At 48.7% G+C, this 24,638-nt stretch overlaps 2 protein-coding genes across 5 annotated transcripts; one reads left to right on the top strand and one right to left on the bottom strand.

The window, feature by feature from the left end:
• Nucleotides 1-4,170: 4,170 nt before the first annotated feature.
• Nucleotides 4,171-15,591, bottom strand: Znf668 (zinc finger protein 668). Of its 2 annotated transcripts, none has more exons than XM_031388447.1 (3): nucleotides 14,805-15,591; nucleotides 6,297-6,965; nucleotides 4,171-5,883 (listed from the first exon to the last, which is right to left on the bottom strand). In XM_031388447.1, exons 2-3 carry the CDS (start codon nucleotides 6,941-6,943, stop codon nucleotides 4,671-4,673), a joined length of 1,860 nt encoding a protein of 619 aa, XP_031244307.1. In that variant the 5' UTR covers nucleotides 6,944-6,965; nucleotides 14,805-15,591; the 3' UTR covers nucleotides 4,171-4,670. The 2 variants fall into 2 exon arrangements, with proteins under 2 accessions (XP_031244307.1, XP_031244309.1); XM_031388449.1 differs by lacking the exon at nucleotides 14,805-15,591 and adding an exon at nucleotides 14,172-14,802.
• On the top strand, nucleotides 14,985-24,515 carry Znf646 (zinc finger protein 646). Of its 3 annotated transcripts, none has more exons than XM_031388445.1 (3): nucleotides 14,985-15,118; nucleotides 17,253-22,591; nucleotides 23,958-24,515. In XM_031388445.1, exons 2-3 carry the CDS (start codon nucleotides 17,335-17,337, stop codon nucleotides 24,056-24,058), a joined length of 5,358 nt encoding a protein of 1,785 aa, XP_031244305.1. In that variant the 5' UTR covers nucleotides 14,985-15,118; nucleotides 17,253-17,334; the 3' UTR covers nucleotides 24,059-24,515. The 3 variants fall into 3 exon arrangements, with proteins under 3 accessions (XP_031244305.1, XP_031244304.1, XP_031244306.1); XM_031388444.1 differs by lacking the exon at nucleotides 14,985-15,118 and adding an exon at nucleotides 15,692-15,970; XM_031388446.1 differs by lacking the exon at nucleotides 14,985-15,118 and adding an exon at nucleotides 15,694-15,970 and having other exon boundaries at nucleotides 17,253-22,582.
• Nucleotides 24,516-24,638: the final 123 nt, after the last annotated feature.

Below are 24,638 nucleotides of genomic sequence, written 5' to 3' on the forward strand. Positions count from 1 at the left end.
TGTGGTTTAGATGCAGAGCATTGCCTAGCGTGTGCCAGGCCTTGAGTTTGATCCCCAGCTAGAAACCAAACAGAACCTCTCATATTTACAGTTCATTTATTTTTCTTAAGAAGGCCAAGACAATGAAAGGGACAAAGAATTGTCCTTTCAACAGATGCATCTGGAACAGTAGAAAATCCATAGGCAAAGAAATGAAGCTGAGCCTCCTGCCTTAAACCATACACATGGGCCAAGGGTTTTATGTCTGAGGGTTTCTAGCTATAAAAGCATTCATAGCTCAAAAAACACATCAATGGTGGCAAGAGAAATGGTTCAACTCTTAGGAACACTTGCTGCCACATCAGGTGGCTCACAGCTGCCTGTAATTCCAGTTCCAGAGGATCCGACTCCCTCTGTGAACTTTGCACTGACATGTATACAACCCATATGTTAACACATAATTAAAAATTAAAAACAGCAAGTTTGTAAATAAATTATAAACTTGATGACTATTTAATTGTATGTATTCGTGTGTATGTGTGTGTGTGTGTGCGCACTTGCATGCGCGTGCCACATCAGTTGTTGGAGGTCAAAGGACAACTTTAAGAATCAGTTCTCGGGCTGGTGAGATGGCTCAGTGGGTAAGAACACTGACTGCTCTTCCAAAGGTCGTGAGTTCAAGTACCAGCAACCACATGGTGGCTCACAACCACCTATAATGAAATCTGACACCCTCTTCTGGTGGTCTGAAGACAGCTACAGTGTACTCATTTATAATAATGGATAAATCTTAAGAAAAAAAATCTTAAAAAAAAAAAAGAATCAGTTCTTTCCTCCTACCACGAAGGTCTTGGCCATCAAACTTTAGTTGTTGAGCTTGGTGGCAGATACATTTTACTGGTTGAATCATCTCACCAACCCAAAGACTTCCCTCTAAACACTTATTTGTGAGGACCTGGACATGACTGCTATCGATACAATTGAGATGTCTGCTATTTTTCCTGGTGCTGAGTACCTGGTTTGCCATTCCTGAACCATGGCTGCTTGCTGCAATGTCCCCAGGACTAGCACATGGGCCTAGAGATGACCTGCACCCTGGTTACTTACTGACACTGCCAACTTGGTGGTCCTCAAGTTTTTCAACAAGAATTCAGAATCCCAGTGTGATGGTGGGGGTACATGATTGTACTCTCAGCACTCAAGAGGCTGAGGCAGGAGGACCACCTCAAGTTCAAGGTCAGTCTGGGCTAAGATAGGGAGACAGTATACTTAAAAAAGAAAAAAAAGACTATAGCAAGACTCTCAAAAAGAAGGGAAAAGAGCGAGCTTTGGCTTACTTTGGCTTTTAGCTTTGCTTTAGCTACAAATGGAAAGGGAGCCCCCAAAAGGCTTTCAATGTAAGACCTAAAATCTGCAGCAGCCTGTAGGGCAAGCAAGGTCGCTCAGCAGGCAGAGGTGCTTGCTGACAACCCAAGTTCTATTCCTTGGTCCCACGTTGTTCTCTGACCTCCACACATGCACCCACAAACAAAATAAGGATAAACAGAATTTTCTAAAGTAAGTATTCCATGGAGATCTGAGGCTGTGTAACTCAGCCCTAAAGGAAAACACACCAGTGACTGCTACCCCACCCCTCCCAATTCCATGTTTGTAAATCTTATCCTCACCCTGTAGTTTTTTTCAAGACAGGGTTTCTCCATGTAACAGGTGTCCCTCTCTGCCCTTTATTTACTATTGATTACTGAGACAGGCTCTCATTTCACTTTAAACTCCTTCAAATCTGCCATGTAGCCAAGGCTAGCCTCTAACTCTCAATCTCCTGCTTCTATCTCCCAAGTTTTCGGGTTATGGGCAGGTGGTACCACATGTGGCTAACACGCTTTCTGGCAGGCCATGTGATAAATGAAGGTGTCACAGCCTCATCTAGACATTTTTCAAGGAAAACTATGCATCAGTCTAGCTTTTCCCAGTGAGGAATTCTAGCACTTCAGATGCAGAATGACAACACTGTAAGATTTCAAAGGCCACTCTGGGCTACACAGCAAAACTGTCTCAAAACAAAACAGAAAAGAAAAAAAAAGAAGACAACCACAACCACACCAAAAACTCGATAAGGAAAGAATGATAAATAAATAAAATGTGTTGGGCTTGGTGGTATACACCTGTCCCAGCAAGGTGACACTGGAGGACCAAAACTTCCAAGTCTGCCAGGGTAGTGGTGTACACCTTTGATTCAGGCAGGTGGACCTCTGAGTTTGCGCAAGCCAGGTCTACAGAGTGAGTTACAGGACAGCCAGAGCTACACAGAGAAACCCTGTCTTGAAAAACTAGAAAAAAAAAAAAGTTCCAAGTCTATCTGGCCTAGAGAGGAAGTTTGAGGCCAGTCTATTCACTTTTATGAGTCACTATTTCAAAATAAAATAAAATAAAATAAAATAAAGGGCTGGAGATATAGCTCATGTTAGTATTTGACCAGCATGCCTGTGGCTCCTGGTTCAATTCTCACCACTACAAAACTTGAAAATAAGTAACAGTGAGTTCACAGATACATGCATGGATGTCTCTGGATCACCTCTCTCACTCTACTGGTTGACTTTAATTTTTGTGCCAATCAGATATGTTCTATTCTAGTGCTTTGGTTTTTAGCATGTCAAACACATCACCTGTTTTATAAAAAAAGTATCATGGGCTGGAGGTGTAGCTCAGTGGTAGAGCAAATACTTAATACATTTGAGATGCTAACTTCAACACCCAACACCAAAAACTAAACCAAATGAAACGAGAAAGATGGATGTTCCATATTAACTTTGGATTTTCAAATTGGGTTAAAAAATTGGGCTCTTTCTATACACCAAAATGCTGCACATAAAAGTTCTCGTGGATGTTTTCAAAACCATTCATAATGCCATACACAGGCAAACATCGGGCCGGTGACAAGCCACATGCCCGAGTCAACTTCTGTTTTCTAGTTGTGACAATATCATTAATACTAATAACCTTGAGAACCTTGGAAGATCAATGTGCACTTCACACGCTGGTTACAGAGTGTGTGCAGTAACCATCTCCAGGGCCGACACAAACCTCAGAAATCTAGGAAAATGGTAAAATGATCTGTTCCAACCCCAAGTTTGGTTTCACTACACTGACAGCCAGCTGACATGAAATACAGAGAAATGGTAGCAAACACACAGCAGAGAAAAATCTGGTTGTTTTCCCAACAAATGTGAGAAACAGACAGTCAGGTATGCTGGCATGTGCTTGGCAGACTACAACAGTAGTACCAGTTTGAGGTCAGCCTGCGTTACACTGTGGTTCAATGCAAAAGCAATGAATTTAAAGATTAAACTCAGAAAGTCAACTTTTCCCTCTTAATTCTGTATACAGAACCCAGAACTTAGTTAACTAGATGGTAGTTAAGTGCTCTACCACCAACATAAATCTCAGCTGTTAACTTTCATGTGTCTCATGTGGCCCGGGTTACCAGGAACTGATGTTGACCCAGTTGGCCTTGAACTCAGAGATCTTCTGTCTCCTGGGTGGTACAGCCTATCAACATCTTTTAGGAACAAATCTGTCCATTGAGGCACACAGTATATATGCCCACTGCTGAGGCCGTACATGTGATTTCTTCATGTAGTTTTAGCTTTTCTTTTCATTCTCTTTCTTCTTCTTCTTTGAGACAAGGTTTCTATGTGTAGCCCTTGCTATCTGGAACTCATTCTGTAGATCAAGCTGGCCTCAAACTCTGAGATCCAACTGCCTTTGCCTCCAGGAGTATGGGATTAAAGGCATGGACCATCAAACCCAGTAAGGACTTTTCTAGTAAGGCTAATTGTTTGTTAGTTTGTGGGTTTTAATGTGAAGAGAAATCTGTTTACCTCCAAATATGCTCCCTCATTTGCTAATGTAATAAACAGGAAAGACGGGTTTGTCTTTAGCTGCCTCACATCTGGGGGGGGGAGGGCTTTTCTTTTCCTTTTCTTTTTTTAAGTAGTTGGAGAGACAAGTATGAGGGCTGGGAACCAAACCTTTTTCATTGTGAGCCTTAAATAGTGAAGCCATCTTTCCAGCTCTAGAAAAAGTAATTGTTTAGCCCCAGCTTACTATCTGTGAAAGGACAGACTTAATCAGTAAATGTTTCATGATCCTGAATATAGGCTAAACAAAACCACATAGGTTTGTTTACTGCAGGACTAATACTTTTAATACATCTTTTAGTCACCAATTATTCTCAGAGGTACAAATACATTCTTATACCAACCTGGCATGAAAACTCTTTACAAGACAGCCCAAAATATACTTTGGCAATCAATGCATTTCAAGACCTTTTAGGGCCAGGTGTAGTGGTAAGTCCTTATAATCCTAGTACTAGGAGGCTGAGATAGGAGGATTCTAGTTGTAGGTGAGCCTGGGCTATATAGTGAATTCTGGATCAGGCTAAGCTGTGAAAGCCTGTCACCAAGACCCTTCCAATATATGCTAATCCCAGATTTCTACCGAAGGTAAACTGAACCAGAATACAGAAGACAGCTTGGTATCAAAGCCAGTGCTTTAATGAGTCTCCCTCCAAGTGCTACCAGCTTCCACTGTCCACAGCTCTTAGTGGACAGAGAGAGGAGCTAGCTGCCCAGAGGTGGGGTTTGGAGACTAGGGATGGGCTTCTGGGAGTGTAGTAGAGAGATCTATAAACTTCAAGCTGACCCTTCTTCTGGCATTCCTAGCAAAGCCACAAGGGGTTCTAGGGGTATGGGGGTCCCGATGGGCACAGGGTGGGTGCGTTCATGTTTGCGCAGATCGCTGGCACTCAAGAAAGCTTTAGGACATTGGGAACAGGAGTAGGGGCGTACAGAGCTGTGCGTGCGGCTATGCTTACGAAGCCCAGCCCTGTCTGAGAAGCTCTTACCACACTGGGTGCAGGGAAAGGGCCGGAGCTCCGGGTGTGAGCGCTCATGCCTGCGTAGCAATGTCAGTGTGGAGAAAGTTTCTTTGCACTCGCGACACACAAACTGTGGGGGCTTCTCATCAGTCTCCTCATCCCCCACCTCTCCTGTATCTCCTAGGGTACTAGGAGCTTCCCCAACGCCAGCATCCTGGCACTCCACATGCTCCACAGTCATGCCTACCACTTGCCACTGTGTGGCCACTACACCACCAGACTCAGGCGGTAACCCTAGCAACCCTGCTGGAGCGTCCCCTATCCCTGCACCTGCCACTGGGGCAGCTGAGCTCTCACCTACGACGCCTACAGGCAGTGCTAGTCCTAGTACCAACTCCTGCTGGGGGGCAGCTCCTGTAGTCTCGTTGCTTCTGTGGGTACGCTCATGCTTCCTGAGGCTGGATAACACCACAAAGGATTTCCCACAGGCATTACAGTGGAAAGGACGTTCGCCAGAGTGCATGCGGCTGTGCTTCGTGAGGCTAGCTCGCTCAGCAAAGGCTCGCCCACACTCCTCACAGCGGAATGGCCGCTGTCCCGAGTGCACCAATGCGTGCCGCTTGAGGTCCCAGGAAGCCACAAAAGTCTTGTCACACTGCAGGCACTTGAAGGGTCGGTCACCGGTGTGTACTCGCCGATGCATGGCCAGGTCGGCTGGCTGCCGGAAGTCCTTGCCACACTTCTCACAGCGGTAAGGCTTTACACCCTCATGTGCCCGCTGGTGGCGGCGGAAACTCGAGGGATCAGAGAACATGCGGCCACACCGAGGGCACAGGAAGGGCTTCTCGCCTGAATGTGTGCGTTCATGGCTTTGGTAAGAGCTGAGCTGTGTGAAGCCCTTACCACAAGCCGGGCAGCGATAGGGTTTCTGGGCTGCATGGATACGCTGGTGGCATGTGAGGGAAGAGGATCGAGAGAAGCTTTTACCACACTCTGAGCAGAGGAAGGGGCGCTCACCCGTGTGGGACCTGTGGAGTAATGGAGGACCCGGTTAGTTGCAACAGACTCAGTGGGAGAGCCCTATAGCCTGTCTGAGCGCTAATTCCCTAAGAGCCACAGAGGGTGCCCTAGAGTCAGAAATCCATAGAACTTCTTTCCTATGACCTACCTACACATGTCCCTCCCCTAAGATCCTGTGGGTGACTGACTCCAAATACTGCCTACTTTCCAGCTGTACTGGAACATAGGCCAATAAAGCCTTGCCACTTTCAGGGTTCCATCTCTAGTCACCTCTCATCTTTGCTCTGCCGCCCAGCCTGATCTCTGATCAACCAGGCGCTCCCACCTTTAGACAAGTATCCAGCTGCACCTCTTCCTGTAGGTATAGTCTATTGAGACACTAATTCCCACTTTTGTCTCCCAGCTATATCTAGGATCGCACCTTTCGTGGTTCCGTAAATCCTTGAGCTCTGCATAGGCCTTGCCGCAGCGCTCGCAGCTGTAGGGTCGCAGGCCTGCATGCGTGCGCCGATGCTTGCGGAACACTGAAGGATCAGCAAAGCTCTTGCCGCAGTCAGTACAGGCATAGGGCCGCTCACCTGTGTGCCCTCGCTGGTGGATCTTTAGTTTAGAGAGTGTACCATAAGCCTTGGGGCAGTGTGTGCATCGGAAGGGCAGCTCACCAGCATGCGAGGCCAAGTGCACACGCAGGCACACTGGCTGCATGAAGCGGCGGCCACACTCCGGGCATGGGAAGGGCTTCTCACCAGTGTGGCTTCGCCCATGGCTGCGTAGCTCAGGAGCTGTCTTGTAGGCCTTGGGGCACAGTGGGCAAGCATAGGGCCGGGGCTTGGCTACGGAACCAGATACCTTGTCTCCACTGGCTTCCTCGGCTTTGGGCTCTGTATCCACCTTTGGCTGGACCTCATTCACCTCCTCTGTGCAGTCTGTAGGTGTATGTGTAGCAGCATGGCGGGCTGCCCTGGGAGCATTTGGAAATGTCTTTGTACAAAACAGGCACTTATAACGGCGGCCAGAGCGCTTGTAGCAGGGGCCTGGGGACCTGGCCTCTGTAGCCTCCACTTCCATGGCCTTGGTGAGCAGGACTTCTCTGCAAAAGAATCAAAATTAGGCCAAAACCATCCCTCGGCATTCTTCAAGGCTCCCTTCTTTATCAAAGCCCTCTCAAGATCTCAGAGGTGACTCTATCTTTAAGAAAAATATCACTTTCATTTTCTATGTATGAACGTTTACTGGCCCATGCCTATACTTGGTGCCCAAAGCTGTTCAATCCCCTGGAACTGTAGGTAAGGTAGCTATGAGCTGTCATGTGGGTGCCGGGAATCAAACCTGAATGGTCTTCAAGAACAGCAAGTGCTCTAGCCACTGAGCCATCTCTCCAGTCCCAGAGGTAACTGGCTCATACCCATACTTCCCAGCTGACGCTCCTCAGCCCAAACCACAGGACCTCTACATCCTCCCAGCTTTGATAGTGTGTTCAAGACTCCCCTGTGATCTGCTCATTAGGGGTAGAAATCAGTAAATGAGGGCATGCATCACAAAAGGACTGGCTATATCTGCCCCAACCTCTGTTTTCTAAACCCTCGGCATTCCTATAATGCTAGGTTCCGTTACTTTCACAATGTTCCTTTCTCAGTTTTACCTATGGCCTTAAGATCTCCAAATGCTCAGGAAAGACAGATTTGGTCCAGAGAAAGGAGGAGCCAATGTTTAGACGGGGTGGTTGGCTATGTTTGGAGGTAATGGGTCTCCAGTATATGTTGGTCAGTTCTGGAGGAGCAACTGCTCAGAGAATTCTGACCACACACAGCTATAAGGCACGTCACCCCAGATAGGAATTTTGATCCATCCTCTACACTGGAGTCCCTTTAGGTCCTGGCTCTAAAACTCTGACAGTAGTTCACTCACTCTCAAGACAGCCTGACCTACTGCTGACAGATAGTCCAAGCCTCTTCCTCAGTCACAACTGATGTGTCTGAGTTAGCGAGGCCTCCTGGGATACTAGCTCTTGAAGCGTCCCTACTTCCTGGCCAGGAGCCCAGACAACATCCACACAGCTGCTCCTAGGATCATAGTTGGGAAAAAATAGGATTAACAGCTGCATCAGTCTTAACACCCGCTCATCCTCCCAGAGGGATAAAGGGAAGAGGATTAGGGCAGATCCTCTTAAGAGAAGCTTAGATGTGGTGCTGAGGCAGGGGAGAGTGGGCAGGAGGGCAGGTGTGCCCGGAGGGTGGCAGGCCAAGGTTCTGTGTTCAGACTTGTACATCATTTACTAGGATCTGTTTATAGACCCGTGTCCTCATCTGTACATCACAGGAGCTGGGGTGGAGGAGGAGGATGGAGCCCATCCAAGAAGATGGGAGGCAGGGGGGCTGGGGCCTATTCCAGAAAAGGTAATATAGAAGCAGTTTAACTGGTTGACCAATGAGCAGAGTCAGCACCATACCAGGAAGCATTTGGTGGGGTGGGGTAAGATTTGAACCCAGGGCCTGATACAGGCCAGATAAGTTCTCTACCACTGAGTCACATCTCTCTAGCCTCCTAAATTTTTCCAACAGGGAAAAAACAAAAACAAAAACAAAAGCAAAAGCCAGGCTGGGGAGTATAGCCCAGCAACCAAGTTCTTGACTGGCATGCATGAGGCTTTGCTTGCTGCATCCCTAGGACAGCTCACATCTACTAAGTGCTTGCCAAATTCCACAGCATCCTAACCCTTTTACACCTATCAGCACACCCTTACATCAATACCGCAAGAAAGCAAGGCTCCAAGAAGCAGAGTTCTGTGCGACCAACTATACTCTGAAGGCAAACCACCCAGCTTCAAATAAGCCCCCAGCACTTCCCAGCTGATGGGACCTTTTGTTCAATTTACTGTGTGTCTTAGACCCTCAGTCTAAGGTAACAATAGTACTAACACATGGGACTGAGTGACGACCAGCTGGAATCAGATTGCTTCTCTCAACTACGGATTCTTTTTTTTTTTTAAGATTTATTTATTATTATTATATAAGTACACTGTAGCTGTCTTCAGTCACACCAGAAGAGGGCATCAGATCTCATTATGGGTGGTTGTGAGCCACCATATGGTTGCTGGGATTTGAACTCATGACCTTTGGAAGAGCAGTTGGTGCTTTTACCCGCTGAGCCATCTCACCAGCCCTCAACTACGGATTCTTATCAGAGCTCATCAGCTGGGTGTGGCACCTTGTATAATTCTCATACAGCCTGAAATAGGAAGCCCTGACCTCATTTTATAGATGCGAATGAGTTGAGTTCTGAGAGTAAAGAGACTTGTCAAGTCATACAGCTAGAAACTTAACATGGCTGAGACTTGACTCTGGTGTTTAAAGTTTTTAAGCCCTTGCTCAGAAGTCTGGGACCATACTGGAGAGATGGCTCCAGAATTAAGAAAGAACAATGACTGCTCTTTGAGAGGTCCTGAGTTCAATTCCCAGCAACCACATGGTGGCTAACAACCATCTGTAATGGGATCTGATGTCCTCTTCTGGAGTGTCTGAAAACAGCTACAGTGTACTCCTAGGAAGCATACCCTCAATCCTAATACTTCTGAGTCTTAGGCAGGATGATCATTAGTTCAAAGCCAGCCTGGACTACATAGAGCTCCTAACTTAAATAACAAAAGCAAGTGGTTGGAGAGATAGCTCTATAGTTAAGAGCCTTGCCCTCTTCCAGAGGACCTGAGTCCAATTCCCAGCACCCACACTGACTGGCTCACAACCTCCTGTAACTTCAGCTCATAGGGATCTGATACCCTCTCTGGCTCCTTGGGCACCTGTACACAAGTCCAAATAAAAATGAAAAATTAAAAAAAAAAAAATCCAAACAAAAAGCAATTAAAAAAGCAAACAAAAAAAACCACCATCTAATTAAGTTGATGTAGGACACTGCAATCTGTATTTTTATTTTTATTCTTCTTATTTTTTTTAAATTTTTTTTTTTTTTAGATTTATTTATTTATTATATGTAAGTACACTGTAGCTGTCTTCAGACGCACCAGAAGAGGGCGTCAGAACTCATTACGGGTGGTTGTGAGCCACCATGTGGTTGCTGGGATTTGAACTCATGACCTTCTGAAGAGCAGTCGGTGCTCTTACCCGCTGAGCCATCTCACCAGCCCCCTTATTTTTTTATTATTATTTTGTTGTTGTTTTTTTCTTGACAGGGCTTCTCTGTGTAGCCCTGGCTGTCCTGGAACTCACTCTGTAGACCAGGCTGGCCTTGAACTCAGAAATCTGCCTGCCTCTGCCTCCCAAGTGCTGGGATTAAAGGCGTGCTCCACCACCGCCCGGCTGTATTTTTATTCTTCAAAAAAAAAAAAAAAAAAAAAAAAAAAAAAAAAAAAAAAAAAAAGTCACAGGCTAGAGAGATTGCCAAGCAGGGCACTCACTGGTCTTCTAGAACAATGGTTCTCAACCAGAGAGTCTCCAATGGCTCTGTCAGGAGTCACCTAAGACCACCTGAAAGCAGATATCTATATTATAATTCATAAAAGTAGCAAATTATAGTTATGGAGTACAACAAACAATTTTATGGTTGGAGGTCACCACATGAAGAATTGTATTAAAGGGCCACAGCATTAGAAAGTTGAGAATTGGGGCTGGAGAGATGGCTCAGTGGTTAAGAGCACTGACTGCTTTTCCAGAGGTCCTGAGTTCAATTCCCAGCAACCACATGGTGGCTCACAACCATCTGTAATGGAATCTGATGCCCTCTTCTGGTGTGTCTGGAGAGAGCAATAGTGTACTCACACACGTAAAATAAATAAAACTTAAAAAAAAAAAAAAAAAAAAAAAAAAAAAAAAAAAAAAAGAAAGTTGAGAATCACTTTGCTAGAGGCTATGAATTCAGTTCCCCACACCCATGTTAGACAGCTCACAATGGCCAGGCTCCAGTGGCTCCAACAACCCCCAACCCCAGCCCTTTTCTTCTTCTTCTTCTTTTTGGTTTTTCAAGACAGGTTTTCTCTGTACCTGGCTGCCCTCAAACTCAGAGGTCCACCTGCCTTAGCCTCCCAGTGCTAGGACTATAGGTATGTGGCACCAAGCATATTTATATGTGAATGTGTAGGTATGCAGAGGACAACTGGGAGTCAGCTTGTTTTTCAACTTGTTGAGGTGGGTAGGGTCTCTCTTACTGTTGTTACACTGTGTACTCCAGACTAGCTTGTTGACAAGCTCTGAGATCATTCTCCTATCTCTGCACTACATCTCCCTATAGCAGTGCCGGATTACAGATGTGTGCCACCAAATCCAGCTTTTTGCCTGTGTTTTGGGGCTTGAACTCAGGTTGTCAGGTTTGTATGGCTAGTGTTTAACCAGCCATACCATTTCTGCAACCCTGAAATGGGTACTTTAAACAAACGCTGACCATTCCAACCAACACTTAAGAAATAGATATGTGAGCCAGGATATAAAAGGGGAAAGTACTTGCCTGACAGTGTGAGGCACTGGATTTTACTCCCAGAAACACAAACAAAAGAAAGAAACAAAGAAGGGGGTGGGGGAAGGACACATACATCTCTTAGGTCTTCAAGTACTTCTAGGAGGGAAACATTTTTACTACAACTCTATTTAAAAATCCTCAGCCAGACTCTGTGCAGTGGTGGTGCATGCCTTTGATACCAGCACTTGGGAGGCAGAGGTAGGCAGATTTCTGAGTTCGAAGTCAGGCCTGGTCTACAGAGTGAGTTCCAAGACTGCCAAGGCTATACAGAGAAACCCTGTCTCAAAAAAAAACAAAAGAAAAGAAAAAAATTTTTTATCACAAGGCAAAAGTGTACACAGCTAATTATGATGCCCAGAGTCAAAACTCAAATCTTCAAACCCTGGAGTTGAACTCTAAGGTCACACTCTTTGCTCACTTAAAATCCTCCAGCAAAATCAGGATACTTCCCAGGACAAAGGCCAGTACTTTTCTACGAATAGCAAATCTCTAACCCATCTCTCTCTGCTTTTAGCTCTGTCCAACTCTTCACTTCCACCACTGGGCTTCACACCCCCAGGCCTCCTGTCTTCATTCTAGACTTTGGTGCCTTCCAACCGCAGATCATTATCCTAGCAGTTCTACAGTCGGAACTGCTACCCCTCAGTCTCCTGAGGGTCTCTGTTTTTCTATAGTTACTTACTTCCTCTATTAAGGCTCCTCTCTGTGTATGTGCATGCATACTCACTAGGGGTGTGGAGGGCAGAGGACAGCTTGCAGAGTCAATTCTCTCTAGTTACTATATGGTTCTAGGAGGCTAAACTCAGGTCATCAAGTTTGGCCATCTTCCTCCCTCTAAGAAGGCTTTCCTGGGTGCTGGAGAGATGGCACAGCAGTTAAGAGCAATTGCTCTTGTTTTAGAGGACACATATTTGGTTCCTATTACCCATGTGGTGGCTCACAAATACCTACAACTCCAGTTATAGGCATCAGGAATACCCTTGGTGCACATACATACATATAAGCATAACGCTCACACACATAAAAACAACAAAGATTTTTCTTGTCTACCTTTTTGGGGGGTGGGGGCTGCAGGATCTTACTATGTAGCTCAGATTGGCCCTGATTCTTTCTGCCTTAGCCTCCTTAGTGTTGGGATAACAGGTATGAATCTTGTACTTTGGCTCTATTCCTTTCTTTGTGGCACTGCTTGTAATTTTTAGCCTTTTTGTTGTTGTTGTTGTTGTTGTTTTTTGAGACAGGGTTTCTCTGTATAGCCATGGCTGGTGGCAGAAATCCACCTGCCTCTGCCTCCCAAGCGCTGGGATTTAAGGAGTGCACTCCCGCGGCCTCGCCACCACCACCCAGCAGGAATTTTTAGCTTTGAGACAGTTTCACTATATAACCTTAGCTGGCCTGGAACTCTCTCCTGAGTGCTAGAATTTTACCATGCACAACACCACACCTCACAGACTCCTTTTAGATAATGATATATCTACCTAGCTACCTTTTAACTTCAAAAAACTTTCTTAAGGTGCAGGCTTAATGCTGTGCACCAGATACCATTTGTATTTTATACACACTGAACTGACTTCTCAAGTTCATCTCTTGATGCCTTAGAAGTCTGTTATAGCTGAATATTTGTCTTCTTCTTATGTTGAAGCTCTAACTACCTCCATGATTGTATTTGGAAACAAGGTCTTTTCAGAAGTAATTTAAGGCTAAATACAGCCATAAGTGAGAGCTTCAGGCTGTAAGGTAAGGTTAGTGTTCTTGGTTGGGGCTAGCAAGATGTCCCAGTGAGTAAAGGTGTTTTCTGTCAAGCCTGACAACCTGAGTTGTATCCCCAGGACCCACATGGTGGAAAGACAGAACCAATTCCAATAAGTTGTTCTCTGACTTCCACACATGTGCTACAAGAACACACAAGATAAAATAAAATACTAAACACGTCCTTAAAATAAGAGATAACACAGAAAAGCCAGGCAATTACCACAGACTTGGCTGGTATTTGAAGCCAAGTAGTTAGATATGGAAATTTCTACCATCAGTCCCCCTGATTATTGCTTTATTAGCACTAGCATATTTTATTATTGGATCTTAATTTTTCATCTCCAGCACTCGGGTCCAGGGAACTTTGTTCTATGCATTTGTTATTCCAAAACTGTTTTCGGGTGGAATTCCCACCCAGGTCCATAGCCTCTGCTTTTTCCATTGTAGGAGCTTGTGAGAGTCAGTCACCAACTATTTATTAACTAAAATGCCCCGTCTTCACAAGGTCACAGGGTTCAAGTATCACACTAATACTCCAATTTGTTTACTGCTGGGATGAAACCCAATGAGGGGAATGACATTTTACTTTCTCACAAGTTAATGAGACTCAGTGTCCCCAAGGCTGGAGGTGAGGGAGCAGCGCAGGTGTGGTTAAAAAAAAGTAGAAGAGGCATCGACATATAAGCCACACAAACCTTGTGCCTATTGGTGAATTGATGGAGCTGTGTTCTGGTGAATGTTTAATGATATGCTAGGCCTAACCACCAGTCAGCTCACAACATGATCCCATTTTTCCACCCTCAGTTTCTTCGACAGTGTCCCCTCTGGTCAGCAACCTAAGCTCCATCAACAATTCACAAACTTTACCACCTCCATATGCAATTCCCTTTGCCCGGGAGCCAGCCCTCGTTTTCCTTCTCCCACGGGAAGATCCTTGCATGCTTCCAATACTCCATTCCCCACAAGAATGAAAAACGAGCACTAAGATGAGGGATGCATCGCGCTCGGGGGCCTCAATTCCTTTCGTTGGAACAGGGTCCCTGAAGCAGACGGGAGTTTGCAGGGCAGTAGGGCCTACCAGACTCTCTGAGGAGGGACAAGACCTGCAGAAACCCAGCGCTCCTCGCTCTCTGCAACCGTGTCTGTGCGGGTGTCCTCGCCAGACACGCAGCCCTCGCAGAGCGGGGCTGTATGCTGACTCATTTGGGACTAAACCCTAGGATAACGTGGCTTCGGCGAGCGGAACAGGACAGAATGAATGAAGAAGGAAGGCATGAAGAAATGAATGGACCGATGAGCCAGAGCAGGACAAAGGCCTGCAAGATGGCGTTCTTTAGGACCGCGGGAGGGGCGGACAGAAGCTCGGCCTGGGAGGGGGGCGAGCAGCCGCGAAGGACTTGGCGAGGAGGCCCTCGCCGCCCAGACAAAAGCCCGGAACATGGCGGACTCTAGGACCCCAGGGTCGGCGCGGAGCAAGGCCGGCAGTCGCGTCCGCGGAGCCTAGGCATCCACAGCGCGGACCGGCGGGCACCGGGCGGGTTCTAGGACCCGCTGGGCCCGCAGCCCGCCCGAGGCCGCTCACGGCTCGCCCCGCCCGTGATGCTCGCGCCCGGTCCAGTCCGTCCGCTCGGCAGCAGACGGGAAGCTAGGGGGGGGCCCTCCAACCGCGTCGGTGCCCGCTGCCCGAGCCCCCCGCGACTTCCCGGCCTACCTGGTTGGGTTTTCGCAGGCTCCGCAGCTTCGGCGGGGGTGCTTAGCGCCGACGGAGCTCCGGACACTCGGAGAGCGGCAGGCGCTAGGACCCAGCGCGGGGGAGGGTAGAGGCGGGGCCGCCGGCCAGACAGCGGAAGTGGACGGCCGCCTTCCGTGCTCAGGAGGAAGGAAAAACTTACGGAAGCAGCCCCGAGCCTACTGAAGCAGAGAAGTATCTTGCGAAGGGTTTCTGGGTGCTCAGGGGATGGGACGCCAGGCCGATTGACGGTGTACACCCGCCAAGTCGCCGGAAGTGTCTCCGAGAGCTAGGAGGTGGGAAGAAACGGAGAGGGCGCTCCGGCTTTGTTGGTGCCTGAATCCGTTTATAGTCCACATTTACTCTGGCAGCGAGGAGCGAACTTAGTGAGGATCCCTTCACGGCCGCCTTGGGAAGAGCCTTGGATGGAACCTCAGGAGAAGTGTCACCAAAGTACTGTTAGCCAGGGCTGCAGCCTATTTATCATTCCCGTGCTGGCTGAATAAGCACTGGAGCGATTTTAGCAGCTGTGCACGGAAGTGTGGCTTAAACTCCGAACGCCGCGCTGACCTGCGTGGGCGGAGCCAGAGTGGCGCCCACAGCCGAGCGTGATCGCTCACGCCGCCTGAGAGCGCCAACCTCCTGGAGGTTGAGGCAGGAGGATTGCTCCGAGCTCGAGGCCGGCCTGGGCTGCATAGTTAGACCCAATCTCTAAACAAAATCAAACAAGAGTTAGGCCCACCCGGAACCTAGCGCCGGAAGCGTGTCCGTGTGGAAACACTGCTCGGAGGAGGGACAGGAAGTGTTCCTAGGCGGAAGTTTCGGGGGGAAGCATTAGCACCTAGGACACTTCCTGGTTCCTGGTAACAATAGGAAGTGTCCGCGGAACTAGGCTAGACTCTTAGTTCATCCCAGCTGTCCCTGTTCCGCCTATCTCCTCCTTTCTCCCGCTTCTTCCCCTCATCTACCACTCCCGGGAGCCCTGGCTGAGTGTGCGTGTGTGTGCGCTCGAGAACCCTCGCACCAGCAACCCCCTTAGGGCTCGCGGCTGCAGTTAGGGTAAGGGTCCCAGTGCGCAGGCGCGCTCCCGTTCACGACCTCCAACGGACGCGCCGGCGGCGGGAACCAGAAGGCACTCCTGGTGCGAGGTAGGGAATCTAGAGAAGAAATTGGCAGAAAAGACTAGTGGCTCGAGAGAAATATGAAGGTGGTTGATTAGGAAAGGGGGACTCGAGTGAAGGAGTTTTGAGAAGCGAGAATTCCGGGAACAGGCTCAGCTGGTGAGATTAGAAATAGTTGTGTTAGGTTCCCAGGAGACTAGTCAGCCTCGGAGAAAGGCGAGATGATGTGGCAGAAATGAATAGCTGCTACTGGGTTTTGGAATAAAGGTTGCCTCTTGAAGTGAGTTTATGTAAAAAAACAAAACAAAACAAAAAACGAGGTAACACGGCGTTGGATTTAGTGGCATAAATATGCAAGCTTATCGTGGTGTCGCATGATTCTAATCCCAGCACTTGGGAAGCGTGGACTACATAGTGAGACCCTGTCTCAAATGCGACCCCTGACCTCCCCCCCAATACACTTGTGTAACAGCAATGCTTGGCACACGGTACTGTTCAGCATGAGTTGCTATCAAAGTTTAGAGAGGAAGTAGAAGAGAAAATGAAAAGTGTTGGAGACAGCAAGGTAAGGTAGGCAAGGGATAGAAAAGGCAGAGAATAAAATGAAATTTCAACCTGAAATGGGATGGGATTAAATCTATTTAAAGGAAGTAAAACAAACACCTAATAGGAGAACAATGTGATGCTGGAAAGACTGAATTGAAATTCATCCCTAAAAGGGCCTCTACCTTGTACAGAGCTTAGGTGACCGACCTCTGAAGACAGCAGCTGCTCTGCCAGTGTTTTCAGACCCCTCGGTTTAGTTGAAGGGTGAAGGGAGAAGGGTTGCACGTCTGTTACTGTAAGGCCTGGCCAACTGTCTCGGCTCTCACCTTCAGCCTCAACTCTCAAAGAGTCTGAGGTAGGAAAAGCCATGAGTTTGAAACCAGCTTGGGCTACTCAGGGAATACCAGAGCAGCTTGAACTTCACAGTAAGCATAGATTTCTGTTAGGTTGTTCCAGAATGATAGAGTGCAGAGCCTGAAGAACGTAAGATCAATTATATATAATCTAAAAGACAAAGTCAGGTCAATCTAGAGTCTAGACTAGATTTTAGTTTCCTTATTTCTCTCTGATTCTAGAGATGACTTAAGCCTGGGAGCTTTTCTAGAAGTTTGTGCATAGTGAAGCTTCTGAAGGTACCTCCAGACCTAATAAGGAGCGGGTCCCTTGGCATGGATGGTTGGGGAGCCTCTTTGCGACTTGCTCGAATAGCCAAGAAACAAAACTGACTCAGTCCTTCCTTTTGACTACTGTCCCCTCTTTCTAGGCCTCGGCCCTTTCTGCAGAGAGAATGCTGCAGCCACCTGTCTGTCCCTCTTGAACCTCCAGGGTTTCTGCTGCTTTACCCCATGGAGGACATGCCCCTCTCGTTCAGCTGCTCTGACTGTCAGCGCCACTTCCCTAACCTCCCAGAACTGTCACGGCATCGGGAAGTGCGCCATTCGTCTGCCAAGCAGGACAGGGAGGAAGCCGATGACATCCCTCACCCCTGCCGCAGTCACCCAGGGAGCTTGGCCAGCCACCCGCAGAACCATGAGACTGGTCTTCTCCCCTGTACCACCTGTGGCAAGGATTTTTCTAATCGCTTGGCCCTCCAGAGCCATATGAGGACTCATGCTTCTAAGAGCCACCAAAGGCATGGGCCCCCACATGCCAAGGAAACCATTCCACGCCTTCAGAGTGAGACCATGTCTACCAACTCCTGGAGTCAGAGGCTTGGTTCTGAGGAAGGCTGGGGAAATCAGACAGAGCATATACAAGAGGCGCATGAATGGGAATCTGGAGCTGATCCTAGAGCAGCTTCAGGGACTTGGGAAGTCCCACCTGCCGAACAAAGAGAAGGCTTAGAAATTCAGCCAGATTCTAAAGGAAGTACAGGGGACTGGGTACCCACCACCAATTCTGATGGAGCCCTACCACTCCCCACTCCAGGGAGCAACCTCCTTAGCAATTTGGAACAGTATTTGGCTGAATCAGTAGTGAACTTCACAGAGGCCCAGGAGTCCACTGAGCCTCTTCCTACTGAGGGGGAGCGAAGATACAAGTGTGATCAGTGTGGAAAGACCTATAAACATGCTGGGAGCCTCACTAACCATCGCCAGAGCCACACTCTGGGTATCTACCCCTGTGCCATCTGTTTCAAGGAGTTCTCTAACCTCATGGCCCTGAAGAACCACTCGAGGCTCCATGCCCAGTATCGGCCTTACCACTGTCCTCACTGCCCTCGTGCCTTCCGGCTCCCTAGGGATCTGCTGGAACATCAGCAATCCCATGAGGGGATAAAGCAGGAGCAACCATGGGAAGACAAAGAGATACCTACCACAAATGGACACGCAGATGAGAAGAGCTGGGGTCAGCTATCTAAAACAGGGATGTTGAATGGTTCTGGGGAGCTCAGCTCTTCTGGACATCTAGAAGATGGTGGCTCAGAGGAATATCGACCTTTCTGTTGTGGGGACTGTGGCCGTACTTACCGTCATGCAGGTAGTCTCATCAACCATCGAAAAAGCCACCAAACGGGTATCTACCCCTGTTCCATTTGTTCCAAGCAGCTATTCAATGCGGCTGCTCTGAAAAACCATATTCGTGCTCATCATAGACCCCGGCAAGGAGCTGGGGAAGATGGTCAGTCATCAGTGTCCTCAACTGCTCTTATGTCAGCCGAGAATACTCCAAAAGAGGAAGAGGTCCCCACTGCCAGTCTGGACCATCGTCCCTATAAGTGTAATGAGTGTGGTCGGGCTTACCGCCACAGGGGGAGCCTGGTGAACCACCGCCACAGCCACCGGACAGGAGAGTACCAGTGTTCACTTTGTCCTAGAAAATACCCCAACCTCATGGCTCTGCGCAACCATGTACGGGTACATTGCAAGGCTACACGCCGAAGTGCAGATCCAGGGACTGAAGGTTCACCTAGCCCTGTTAAGAAAGAACAACCAGATCCAGTGGGAATAGAAGCAGCATTCCACGCAGATGAGGAACATGTATGTAAACGTGAAGAAAAGGCCACCAGTAACTCCCCAGCAGCAGATAGGACAGTGCCACAGGTGTGTAACATTTGTGGGATGTTGTTTGAAGATCTCAAAAGTCTGGAACATCATAGCATGATCCACAGGGAAGGAGAAAAAAGCAGGACAGACAGCACATTGTCACCAACTAGAACATTTGCTTGCCAAGACTGTGGCAAGAGCTATCGCCACTCGGGCAGCCTTATCAACCACAGGCAGACTCACCAGACAGGAGACTTTAGTTGTGGGGCCTGTGCCAAGCATTTTCATACCATGGCTGCTATGAAAAGCCATTTACGGCGTCATACTCGGCAGTGGAACCGAAAGCATCAGAAACAAGATAGTACAGGTGAAGAAGCCAAACTCCCACCTGGGGGTACCTGGACCCTGAAGTTGGAAAACAATGAGGACCTGGATTCTTCCCAAGATCCTTTGGGAGAAAGTCCTTGTGAAACTGAAGACAACCTGGAAAAGGATCGGGACTGTTTGCAATCTGGATCTAAAGGCGATGACTGTGTGCTTAAAAAGGAGGAAGCCTGTTTTCTGGGTGATAAAGAGGGCACTGAGGAAGGACTAGAAAAAAAGGCCTGTTTCCTTAACGACTTAGACACCCCAGGTGATGAGGAGCGCAGTGAAACTGGCTTCTGTGGTAGCCCCCCTGGGGTAGACAGTGACCAGAAGAGGGGCATTGGCCAGTCTGACAACTCCCACCCTGCTGACACTGACACTGTCTGGAAGGCGGAAGCCACTCACACATGTTCTGATTGTGGGGATTCTTTCCCCCATGCTGCTGGCCTGGCGAGCCATAGGTCCTGCCACCCTCCAGGCATCTATCAATGCTCTCTCTGTCCAAAGGAATTTGATTCTCTGCCTGCCCTTCGCAGTCACTTCCAGACCCATAGGCCAGGGGAGGTAGCCTCAGCACAGCCCTTCCTCTGCTGCCTGTGCGGTATGATCTTTCCTGGGAGGACTGACTATAGGAGTCACCTACGCCAGGCTCACGGAGCTTCTGCCATGACTGAGGGCTCAGAAGAAGAGGAGGAAGGCACAGCAGAAACAGCCTCTACCCATAGCCCTCCCCTGCAACTCTCAGAAGCAGAGCTGCTGAATCAGTTGCAGCGTGAGGTGGAAGCTCTAGATGGAGCAGGTTATGGGCATATTTGTGGCTGCTGTGGTCAGACCTATGATGACCTGGGGAGCCTGGAGCGTCACCACCAAAGTCAAAGTTCCAGCAATAGGACAGAGAATGTTCCTAGCCATTTTGAAGGATCAGGTGATGCAATAGAAACAGTTGCAGATCATGACTTGGAGGGCACAGTGACCTCCATCTCAGAAGAAGGTGGGGACATAAAGTCTGAAGAGGGAGTAGATGGCACAGTTGGAGACAGCCTTTGCATGCAGACTGGTGAAAGCTTTCTGGAGTCCCACCCTCGCCCTTTCCAATGTAACCAGTGTGGCAAGACCTATCGCCATGGAGGCAGCCTGGTGAACCACCGAAAGATCCACCAGACCGGTGATTTCATCTGTCCTGTCTGTTCCCGCTGCTACCCCAACCTGGCTGCCTACCGGAATCATCTGCGAAACCACCCTCGCTGCAAAGGCTCAGAGCCCCAAATGGGGCCCATCTCAGAGGCAGGAGACCACAGTGAACACCAGAATGCAGCAGAGGCAGGGCGGGAGCAGCTCCAGGAAGAGCTTAAAGTGGAGCCCGTGGAAGAGCTGGCAGGTGTCAAAGAAGAAGTTTGGGAGGAGACCACTGTAAAGGAGGAGGAACTGGAACAGGAGTTAGAGACAGGCTGTCAGACTGAGGTTACCTCTGAGCGGCCCTTTAGCTGTGAAGTCTGTGGCCGCACCTACAAGCATGCTGGCAGCCTTATCAATCACCGGCAGAGCCACCAGACTGGTCACTTTGGCTGCCAGGCCTGCTCCAAGGGTTTCTCAAACCTCATGTCACTCAAGAGCCACCGGCGCATCCATGCAGACCCTCGGCAGTTTTGCTGCAGTGAATGTGGAAAAGCCTTTCGCCTGCGGAAGCAGCTGGCCAACCACCAGCGAGTCCATGTTGAGCGACGCAGGAGTAGGAGCACCCAGAAACTGACTGGTGAGGACCAGCCTTTCAGATGTGGGCAGTGTGGCCGGACTTACCGCCATGCTGGCAGCCTCCTGAACCACCAATGCAACCATGAGGAGGGCCGGTACAGCTGCCCTTTCTGCTTTAAGACCTTTTCCAACCGCACAGCCCTGAAAGACCATCAGAAGCTACATTCTGATAGTCAGCGGCAGCGACAGGCAGGATGGCCCCAGAGGGCAGCCGATATACATTGTACCCTTTGTGGCTGTGGCTTTTCTGGCCAGGGATCTCTAGAGAGGCATCTACGGGAGCATGAGGAGACCAAACTAGAGCTAGCCAGTGGCCAGGGAGGCCAACATGGTACAGAAGGCAGTAAGGAGAACCTTGATGACTGGGGACTGGAGGGCAGGTCAGATGGTATTGAGTCAGTACTGCAGGTGGAACATGAAACCAAGAGGCCTGGGGAGCGCAGTCAGAGTCCCAGTAGGCCAGCATGTTCAAAAGTCACAGAATCTGCACAGGAGGCAGGGAAAGTAGATAGGGGTCAAGGAGACAGGGGACAAATGAATCACAATGGTGCCTGGGTTCTTCAGGGTCAGTTAACAAAGCCAGAAGGCAAGTTGGAAGATACTATCTCCAGGAATCCTTGTCACCTCTCTGAGAGCCAGTCCAGTGGTCCTACTCTAAGATGTATGGATAGCTGGAATGGTGCAGACAGCAGCTCTCAACTCCAACTGGAAAGCCACTGCTGCAGCCAGTGTGGCAAGACCTGCTGCCACCCTGATGGCCTCTTGAACCCCAGCATTAACAGGAAAGACTGTCACAGTTCTTTACTCTGTTCCAAAGAGTTCTTGAACCCTGTGACCACTAAGATACACAACCACACTGCTGCCCAGAGCTTTGCTTGTAGTAAGTGTAGCAAAGTGTTTGAGTCCCCCAGTGAACTGGCCACACACATGAAGACTCATGCTGGTGAACACAGTCAGATGTCAAATCAGACGGAAGAGACCAGAGATCCACAAGCTGGGATGGCAGAGGTGGATCTTCCTGGTCCAGGGCAAGCTCAGGGGGTCCCGTCAGGACTTCCTAGAGACCCAGAAGAGAATGGGGAGCCAGCTGATGGAGGACAAGGAATAAATTTCACAGCAGCTGAAGACAAGGAACGCCCCTTTTGCTGTGCTCAGTGTGGGCGTTCGTACCGTCATGCTGGTAGCCTGCTGAATCACCAGAAGGCCCATACCACTGGACTGTACCCTTGTTCCCTGTGTCCCAAACTTCTGCCCAACCTGCTGTCTCTGAAGAACCACAGCAGGACCCACACGGACCCCAAGCGCTACAGCTGCAACATCTGTGGCAAGGCTTTTCGAACCGCTGCCCGGCTTCAGGGCCATGGACGGGTCCATGCACCCCAGGAGGGACCATTCACCTGTTCTCATTGTCCTCGCCGCTTCCGCCACCGAATCAGCTTCCTGCGACACCAGCAGCAGCACCAGGAAGAGTGGACAGTGTCTAGCTCGGGTATGTGGGGTGAGTTGGTTGGGCAGAGGATTGAGAGGATCCAGGAAGAGGTAGACACAGAGGAGAGAAAGCATGACCCAGAGTAGGTGAGGAAAGCAAGCAGAAAAGAGAATCAAGTGGAGTCTGAGTGGCAGGAGGTCTGGACATGGACCAACCATCTAGTTTGAAAGGGCTGGCTGCCTTTGAGCCACTGAGGTATGAATCCTGCCTGAGTCAGGTAGATGGACGCTGGGTTAGGTTGGGCAGTAATATGCCCAAATAGCCTATATAGTCAAAGAGTAATGGCTTTTTTCTTTCAGTGAGCATCTGAGAATCCTGATTTAGTGATGGTTTCCAGAGGAGAAGGATGAAACCGTAGGCTTTGTTTAGGTTCTGGTCTTTCTTAGAGTGGGCAAGAAGCCAGGGAATGAGAAAGGAGAAAGGTAGAGAATTGCAGACTCCTGGACTGTCCTACAGTTGGTTAGTGGTCTGCAGGTCTAAGGCAGAGGTGGGCCTTCCTGCTCAGTTGGTGACTTCTAACTGGCTACTCTGGCTTTACTGCTGACGTAGCTAGTTTGCTGAGTTGTCAGGCAATACTCATTCTTCTGTCTCTTCCCCCTATAGCTTGTCTCTGTCTTTTTTGAAAGTAAGGTCTCTGGTCCTTCCTGTGTGCAGTGAGTCCTGTGCTATATCTTTGTGTTCGTTCTTTTGGTTAATTTTATCTTCTTTCTGCTACAGATCTTATATGAGCTAACCAAACTACTCTCTCTGCCAGCACCTTCCCCCAACACACCCCTTTTAACTGAAGGACTGACTCACAGATAATTGTTTCTTTGAAGCCAGGCCCAGTTGAGCAGCAACAGTCATTAGTCCCTATCTCTCATCCTTTATCACAGTGAATCTCCGGGTAAACTGGTCTCCACCCAGCCCACTGAAGGGTAAGGATATGGAGGCATGGGGCAGTCTAGGTACTCAGCAAGCTGTAAGCTCATTTTCCACATCTAGAGAGGAAAGTCTATAGTCATAAAGGGTGATGTCCCTGAAATGGTATGCACTTGCCCAGAGCTTGACTGGGAAGGACAGAATAGTGGTGATGGTTCCTGAGAATTGAAGAAATGGCTTTCTTGTAACTTCAAGGACAGTGAGTGAGTGGCCTGTTAGCCAAGGCTGCAAAACTAATTAGGATTATAGGATTCATGGGCTTGGTTTGTTTGGTGAGGGGAAGATGCTAGGCATGGTACTGGGGCCTTACACATAGTAGGCAAATGCTTGACTACTTAGCCATTTATTCTGGCTTCTTGCCCCTTCTCTGTGTTCTCAGGGTGTGTCAGGGAATGACCTGCAGGGCTGAGAGGTGGTGTAGACCTCCCTCAGTGTCCTCTCCTTCTCTCCCTAGGAGCTTCAGTGGTACCAGCAACAAGCAGAGAGGACTCCTCTACAGCCTCGCTTCAGAACCCCTCACCCCAGTGGCCTGCGGACCTCAATCTCTCCCTCTGAACTTCAGGTCTCCAAAGAACAGTTCACTGAAGTTAGGGGTGCAGGCAGGGAGAGGCTTGCTCTCCACATTTTGCTCAGGAGTTGCTTGGGCATCCCCATCTCCTCTTCCCACAAAGAGGACCCTGATCTGGCCTTTTCCCCGAGAAGGGCATGAGGTAGTCTTCATGTCTGTGCCCATGAAGGATGAAGGATCTCCTTTCCAACCCATTGTCACCATGTTCTTCCAGGGCCAGACTCTGCCAAAATGCAGGGATAGCCAGATTCTAACCCAGGGAGAGGCAGATCAGAGAGTACCACAGGAGCGAAAGCTGCCTGTGGCAGGGGAGCCTTTTACTATAGTTTGTAACTTATTTTCTAAAATCTATTTTGTAACAATTTAAGTTTTAAAAAAGGAAAATTGCTCCCCCACCTTCCACCACCCCCCAAGAAAAAAAAACAACTTTTTTTTTTCACAACAGCTACTGGTGTGGTTGTATCTGAAGGATTGGATAGGGAATACTGGAGACATCTCTGTTGGAAAGCAGAGCTTGGGGGCGGGGTCATGGTCACACATGGAAAGCATCTCTGGGCAGGCTCATTC

This window comes from Mastomys coucha, unplaced genomic scaffold (genome assembly GCF_008632895.1).
Source record: "Mastomys coucha isolate ucsf_1 unplaced genomic scaffold, UCSF_Mcou_1 pScaffold21, whole genome shotgun sequence".
Lineage (NCBI taxonomy): Eukaryota > Metazoa > Chordata > Mammalia > Rodentia > Muridae > Mastomys > Mastomys coucha.